Source organism: Sphaeramia orbicularis, chromosome 1 (genome assembly GCF_902148855.1).
Source record: "Sphaeramia orbicularis chromosome 1, fSphaOr1.1, whole genome shotgun sequence".
Lineage (NCBI taxonomy): Eukaryota > Metazoa > Chordata > Actinopteri > Kurtiformes > Apogonidae > Sphaeramia > Sphaeramia orbicularis.
Window position 1 is genome coordinate 13,156,935 of NC_043957.1, and position 8,253 is coordinate 13,165,187.

The following is an 8,253-nucleotide window of genomic DNA, read 5'->3' on the forward strand; positions in this document are numbered from 1 at the left end:
AACCGTTCACATATGGCAGAACCCAAAAACACAACTACTTACAGTGGTGACACATGATTATCAATACAAGCATATCTATGCACCATGACTAAATCTATGTCCTGCATAATGCACACTATTTAACAAGATAATAAATATACATAAATACCTGATATAAATAACTATCAATAAATATACTGTCCATACACGCATACAATAAACCACAAAAACAACTACACAACCTAGTTGGACAGATTTACACATTTAAGAAACAAAGCAATATGTACATAGTCGTTTGTGCCTTAAAACCCCACATATAAAAAAAACAACTGAACCTACTCATAAACGACTGCAACAATCATCATGCACATTATTTAACAAGAGACTGGCAACATTTTGCCAGAATGAATACCCAATATCAATAACCATCAATAAATATACTGTCCCAACACGCATACAATAAAACCACAAAAACACCTACACAACCTAGTTTGACAGATTTACACATTTAAGGAACAACAAAGCAATATGTACATAGTCATTTTATTCTTAAAACCATATATATATAAAAAAACAACTACACCTACTCAAACGACTGCAACAATAACAACAACCAGATCTAACTTTATGTCTCTTGTTTGCATCAAGCTCATTAATTAACAAGAGATTGGCAACACTTTGCCAGAATAAATACCGATAAATACCAGATATAAAACACCATCAATAAATATACTGTCCCTACACAAACACAAACCACACAACCTAGCTGGACAGATTTACACACATTTAAAATGCAACAAATAAATATATACACATGCTAAAAGTCAGTTTCCTCTTACAACCCGTAAAAATAATCAATTACGCCTACTCAAACTGTAAAAACATCAACCATAACAACCATCAAACCTAATCTACTCTACATCGGACTCATCATCGAAAAAACCCTCTAAATCTTCAAACTCCTCTGCAAACAGCAAATCTACATCTTCTAATAAATCCTGATCTTTAACACGAAAACCACACCAGATGGCTTCATGATCACTAAAGTACGCAGACATCACTGTACAATCCACATCATACCATGTTGTTTTGACATAAACATGGTCAATCAGTGTCCCCTTCTCTGTTGTCTCTTGCGTTACATGCTGAATATATCCTTTTTGGCCCATAAATTTACAAATTGATGGTCTTTTCAAAATGTCCTCATTAAAATCCCCCATTATAACAATTGTGTTACTGATTGGATTCAACCAATCTAGTAACTTCCCCAGATTCTGTTTGAATAATGAATTTGGATAACATGGTGGATGATAAATTACTGCCATCAAGATGTTCAATTTGCTAAACAGGCACACCAAACACTCCAGATTCAAATCGGGCACCTGCAGAATCTCACAGTCCAAATCACCTGCTGTATACAAGCCTACTCCACCATGTTCTAGGTCCCTAAGCTCAGACAATTTGGGGTTACTGCTGCTGTAACACAAGGCTCGAGGACGACTGTGGAAAATGTAACCGTCAATGTGAACACTGTCTGTTGAGGATTGTGCACTGAGCCACGTCTCTGTCACAGCAATACAGTTAGGCTGTAAATGCTGCGTGCAAGACACCAAATGGGACAGGTGGCGACTTAAATTTTGAACGTTCATTAAATACACAGAGAAACTGTGTGTATTTAATGAAGGCTGTGGCTGCTCAATCAGAAATGGAGGCATGCTATCCAAGGCCTCCTTTATGGTGTCCTTGCAGTAAATGGCCTTCTCTTTAAAATCCCTGATGACGAGTCCAGACAAAGCCCTGACACGACTAAGTGCTACATACGCCTGCCCAGGTGCAAACACCTTATTGAACGAACCAACGGCCTCATCTACAGTCAATCCCTGCACTTTATGTACAGTACACGCCCACGCTAGCCTAAGAGGAAACTGACGACGCAGACCACCCCGTGCAGTGGCCGACTCCTGAACAGGATCAATGGCAGTAGAACTACGACATTCTACTACAGCATGTGAACGTTGCTTTCTCCTCTGTGAGCCAATTTTTTCATCATCAAATTTAACATAAACTGTGAGAGGGAAGCTTTTGTCCTCTCCAAACTCAATATGAGTAACAGTTCCACATGCTCCATTGACCAGACCGTCTACAACGTCAATGTTTCTGCAAAGCATTACACGTGCATTCCGAGCCAAACACAATTTCTCGGGTAAACATGTGTACGATGCTCTGCTGTGATGCCCTACTATCTCCTCTAATTTGCCCGTTTTCTTGCTATTCATAAAATCTTGAGCCTCAATAGTGGTATAATCTGGACAAGTTGCAAACAACCGTTTCAGATTATGCTCACTGGTTTGCATATTAGTTGGAAAGATATGCAAAGCTGAGGTCTCTTCCCCAGTCTCACGGGACTTTAAAATCGCAACGTCGCTCTTCAACAAGGGGGTTTTCTTTGAACGTACTCTCAACCTATTCAGCAGCTCAGCAAAAACACTATCCTTCTGCCTAACAACTGTTGTGAGCTCCACCTTATTAAAATGACACCACAGGTCCACAACCACCTGACTGGTGTACAGAGGCCTCCCTTTAACGGGTGGCAACTGATAAAAGTCCCCCACAGCTATCACACTAACTTTACCAAAAGGGGAAAAGTCGCCTGACTGCTTAATCTGCCTCAACCGGCAATGCACGTAAGCCAACAGATTGTGATCTACCATGCTGATCTCGTCGATGATTAGAATTTGGAGGTGACTCAATTGAGCTCTCAAAGAGTTTAGCTTATCTTCACCCAAAGGAATGTAAGGTAAGCTAACCTGTTTACCAATACTCAATGCGTGATGGATTGTTACTGCATTTAAATTATATGCAGCTACGCCTGTGGGAGCAGTTAACAAAACTGAAATAGTATCTGGTCGATCACAAAGTGTTGACAGCAGTCTCCCTGCCTCATATTGGATAGCTCTGATTAAATGACTTTTCCCCGTCCCTGCGCCACCTGTCACAAACACATGCAAAGGCTCAGGGTTTTTACCCATCACCTTATCCAAACACCACTTCCTAATCCTATCAAAAACAGCCTTCTGCGTATCATTCAGAGAATGAATCAAGGCTAAACCCTCACTCCTAGACAAAATGGTGGTGTTTTTCTCAAACTGAGCTACCTGTCTACCACCAACAAACAAATCGGGGACATTTTCTTCAGATTCTACCAGTTGCTCATCCTGTATCTCTGCCTGCTGCTGCTGCTGTCTGTCCTCTAAACATTCTAAGCGTTCGACTTCCTGCTCAGGACAAAGCTCCCCCCACGCATCTTCATCAACGCCATTTAACTTCTCCACAATTTCCTGAGCGCGCTCTAAATGAGGACAGTCCACTTCAAACTTCACCCTATTCTCATCGACGACGTCCTGCACCAAACGCACGGAGCCGTCAGCCAACGTCACCTTCCCTTCCTCATAGAAGTGTTTGAAGAGCGCAAAGCCTTCGGGCTTGAGCTCTGAATCAGTTCTATAAGGAAGGAACAACTGCAACAGACTCTGAAAGTGGGCTTCCTCCTGTTTTTCTAAGTCAAAACGCATGTACCGCACAACCGCAAACTGAGATCGTGTTCTCCTCAAGATGAATCCCAAACCGCCTTTCAATTGAATTTGGTTTGGAGATTTTTCATTCTTGGTGAGAACACGATACTCCGACACAAAAGTACAAATGCACATGTCGTCAAACACATCACCGTCGGGCCTATTCCTGTATCTATCTACGATGCTAGTCATCCACATATCCTCTGACCCAATACCATGAGAGGATGCCCTTTGCAACAAAACACCGAGGGACAATGTTAAATGATGCATGCGACTATCATGGAAGGTCTTAGTACTCAGAGGAAACAACACCGGGAAACACTTTGCTTCATTTAGATGGTCAGAAAGCATCCTAACTGGACTGTTTCCCTCTGCAGGTGCTATACTCACAATGTCCTCAAAATACTGGTCTAAACTTTCTTGCCCGATGTCAACAGGAAATAAGCAAGTGTCCTGAAACATGCAGTGCTGTTGTCTGTCATGTAACAGTTCGTCTTGCACTATGTCTTCTGATTCCTCATCTACACCATCAACATTTGCTGCAACATCCTCAGCCTGGCTAACCTCACCCTGTACAACAACCTGCTCAACCTGAGAAGACTGAACCTGAACATCCTCATCCTCAGGTTCAGGCTCTTCTTGCTCACCATCTTCCCGTCTACAAAATTCATTTATCCACTCCTCATTGAACTCAATGTCTTTATACAACACATTTGTCCTCTTCAAATATTCTAACGCCCGCCTTACACGCAGTGTATCAACAAACTGATACTCATAATGCCCTTTATAGGTCAGTTTACGTTTCAACTTAACCTGAAGCAGAGACCCCTCCATACTGGACCGCGGCAACACATTGGTGGTCTGTACAATGTTGGCCGGAACACATGTAACAGGCCCATGTACACCATTCTGACCACCTTTAGGCAACGCTAACGTCTTCATAAATGGGATATGTAAAGCTATCAGGTGCTGCTCTAAGCTATTTAGACATCCCAGTTCTGAAGGAATGGGGTCTAGATCGAGGTTATTTTTCCATGATTCAGCTGGGACTTCACCTTTACTAATCTTATTATGACACGTATAACAAATCCACAGCTGACCTCTACACACAGCTAAGTGACAGGGCTCGACACAACCCTCATCACAACTATGCAAATAATGCTCACTAATGCAATTATCTGCAATGTCAGCTGTTGCTACACTTGCAGCATAAACTTCCCTGTCACATGTCAGCACCTGAGATTTAAACATCAGCCTATGACAAACACAGCACACAAAATCTGGTCCATCCCTGACCTTCTCTAAAAAGTGATCCATAACCAAGCTAAAATCTACCGACCTCTCGAGCCTCTGCTTCCGACTCAACCTGACGCGATCAAGAACCTGCTGCCTATATTTACAATTACCGTGATACTGTATTTTAATATTTTCCTTAACCTTCTCTCTATGCTGCTTATCATCCCTGTATTTGTTCACACTCCTATCTTTGACCCTATCCCTATGCTGCCGATCATCCCTATACTTCCTGACACTCCCAGCTTTAACCCTATCCCTATGCTGCTGATCATCCCTATACTTCCTGACACTCCCAGCTTTAACCCTATCCCTATGCTGCTGATCATCCCTATACTTCCTGACACTCCCAGCTTTAACCCTATCCCTATGCTGCTGATCATCCCAATACTTCCTGACACTCCCAGCTTTAACCCTATCCCTATGCTGCTGATCATCCCTATATTTACTGACACTCCCAGCTTTAACCCTATCCCTATGCTCACTGTCATCCCTATATTTACTGACACTCCCAGCTTTAACCCTATCCCTATGCTCACTGTCATCCCTATATTTACTGACACTCCCAGCTTTAACCCTATCCCTATGCTCACTGTCATCCCTATATTTACTGACACTCCCAGCTTTAACCCTATCCCTATGCTCACTGTCATCCCTGTATTTCCTGATACTCACAGCTTTAACCCTATCCCTATGCTCACTGTTATCCCTGTATTTCATTATACTCCGAGATATATTCTTCTCCCTGAACAAAACATTCTCCCTGTACATCTCCCTGAAGTATAATTTAAATCTCTCTCTATGTAACCCACATTTCTCAGACAGACTTTGCTTCTGCCTCAAATACTTGGACCTCAAAGTACTACTACTATTACAACTCACATCAACACCATCTACAACTTCTACAACATCTCTATCTGTACACACACTGTCAATGACATCCATCACTGTTGACCTAGTACTATAGCTTGTCTCCTCACCAACTCTACAGTAACCATAACAACCCTGCTGTCCAGGCTTACACACACATACCACAGACTCAAAATGCTCCCCCCTGACATTTTCCAAGTAAATACAGTCTGATGACAAACACTTACTGCTACAGCTATACTTTACCCAACGTCCATCAAGAAACGTACACACACCAACTCCCAAGCAATCTGCAGTGGCCTGGATTTCCACCTCTGTGGCCCAAGTGCTTACATACTTCATCCTGGACTGCTTAACGTACTCTGCAACAGACGAATAGCCAGTCCTCAAAAGACTCTGATACCTATCAGCATTACGCACCAACTCGCTACAAACGGCCAACCTAATCCTACGATGGTTCTTCTGCGATCCACTCACAGCCTGAGACACAGCTCTGAAGAAGCAGTTCCCATCTGGAACTATCTTCTCGTTTGTACAGGGAACACCTAAATACCTGACCTCTCTACACACCAGCCCACCAACTTTCATAAAATCTATATGTAATTGACTACACAGAGCCTGACACACATCTACACCGAGGGGACGGAAGACCAGCTCTACATTCCTAACTGCATCAACAAACTCTACATCAGAGTTGACTGTAGTACTATCAAAATGCTTTGATTTCTTCGACATACGGGTGCATGAAGAAATCTTACGCTTTCTACTGACAGTAGATGTGGATTCTGTTTCTGAGCTACTGCTAACCTCACCAGAAACGGTCAGAATGGAAATGCCAGACAGCGCTTGGCTCACTTCTACACCAGCCCCACTCCCAGATACAGAGGGGGCTGCACAAAGATCAAAGACTTCACTAAACCCTGGTGCTGCAGCAGAGCTCATCTCAGAGACGCAACTTTCCACTGCAATACCAGAGGATACTGGACACACAACACCAGTAACACTAATGGCAGACAGCTCAAAGGGCTTCTCCCCTGAAGTGAGACTGTCTGCCAAACAACAAATATACTGATGCAGGTCATCCAGACACGATAAATGAAGAACTACACTGGTACCATCACCATGTACCAGGCCACAGCTACTGCGAGAGTGACTATCAACCACAGCAAACTGTCCATCCTCACAGATGATAGCAGACGTATTGCCACAAAGTGTCAGCAGACAAGTGCTGTACTGACTAAAAATCCTCTCCAGGCCAGTCTGCACACTAACGTACACACCGATGTCGATCCATTCACCTGATATAACGCCTACCTCACCTGACCATGTGTCACCACAACTTACGCTAAACTCTGGCCTATCTATTGGAAAAACCTTGGGAAGATCTGGAACGGACAACATATTAGACACGTGGCTGAAAACGTTTTTGTTACGCAAATCAGAATACAATTTATCACCTTCAATCAACACGCGATCCAGATCAAGTCTCTCCCACGAGAACACACTTTTCACTGCGTGTCTAGCTAAGCTGACTAAGGCAATGGCCATACACTGCACTCCTCTATACAAAAACCTGTGATCTCCCTGGTGAAAAGATCCCCGCACAACCTTTACTAACCTAATCCCTCCATGATCCATCCTGGTTGCTGCCATATGATCACAGTCAGACAGAGCTGCACTAACATGAGGAACACAAGGAACAGAACCACACTTACCTTTGCTGATCTTCTGTGGCACCTGAGCTCCCTCCTGGACAGCAGACTGGTCCCTGACATCTTCTGGCACCACAGCAACCTCTGGCATCTCCACCTCCCCCTGACACAATGTAGAAATGGCATTTTACCTACTCAAGTCATCAAGAGAAGAAATAATGCTGCTACCAATAATCAATAAGTACACACCTGGACCAACGCTGCCCTGGGCTGGGCGGCAACCACATGGGCAGAGTAAAGTGTTGCCGGCGCCTATGAAGTAGAGGTACAGAGCCATGTTAAATCAACAGTTATTTATTCACTGTAAGAGTTATCAAAATATAAAAAAACCAAACATACAAATACACGCAGTTTGACATTTTAACTTTGCTGTGCATTCACACAATCCTTTCAAATTAATGCAATACATGTTTGACTTGATCTTAGGAACTCCACAACAGCATACAATTCAAAATGCATACCTGCCGCTTTCGTCCTGCGTACTTGGTGGCAACACCTCTTGGCTGACGCTTCCCTGGGGAATCCTAAACAAATAAGAGGCACATTTCTAGAGGCTGTCTCCTTTTCTATACAAAAATGTACAATAACACAAACAAACAATAACTCAGCTCAATGCATAGTTTTTACTTTCCAAACTTACAAACCTACTCAAAGCACCAATTCCACAAAAAAAGTATGTTATAGACTATACACATGAAGGTGAGAGGCAAAAAGTTAAATGGGCAGAGGAGGACAAACACTTACATACTTACAAATAATAATGTACAACTCTGTTTGTGCGCGTAATAATATTATTGGGAAAATAAATAAGAGGGAGAAATTTTTAA

General features: G+C 42.8%; 1 protein-coding gene across 1 annotated transcript; it reads right to left on the reverse strand.

Annotated features, from left to right (window-relative positions):
• Positions 1-825: 825 nt before the first annotated feature.
• LOC115422793 (uncharacterized) lies at positions 826-5,564 on the reverse strand. The gene has a single exon (XM_030139374.1). It carries the CDS (start codon positions 5,562-5,564, stop codon positions 891-893), a length of 4,674 nt encoding a protein of 1,557 aa, XP_029995234.1. The 3' UTR covers positions 826-890.
• Positions 5,565-8,253: the final 2,689 nt, after the last annotated feature.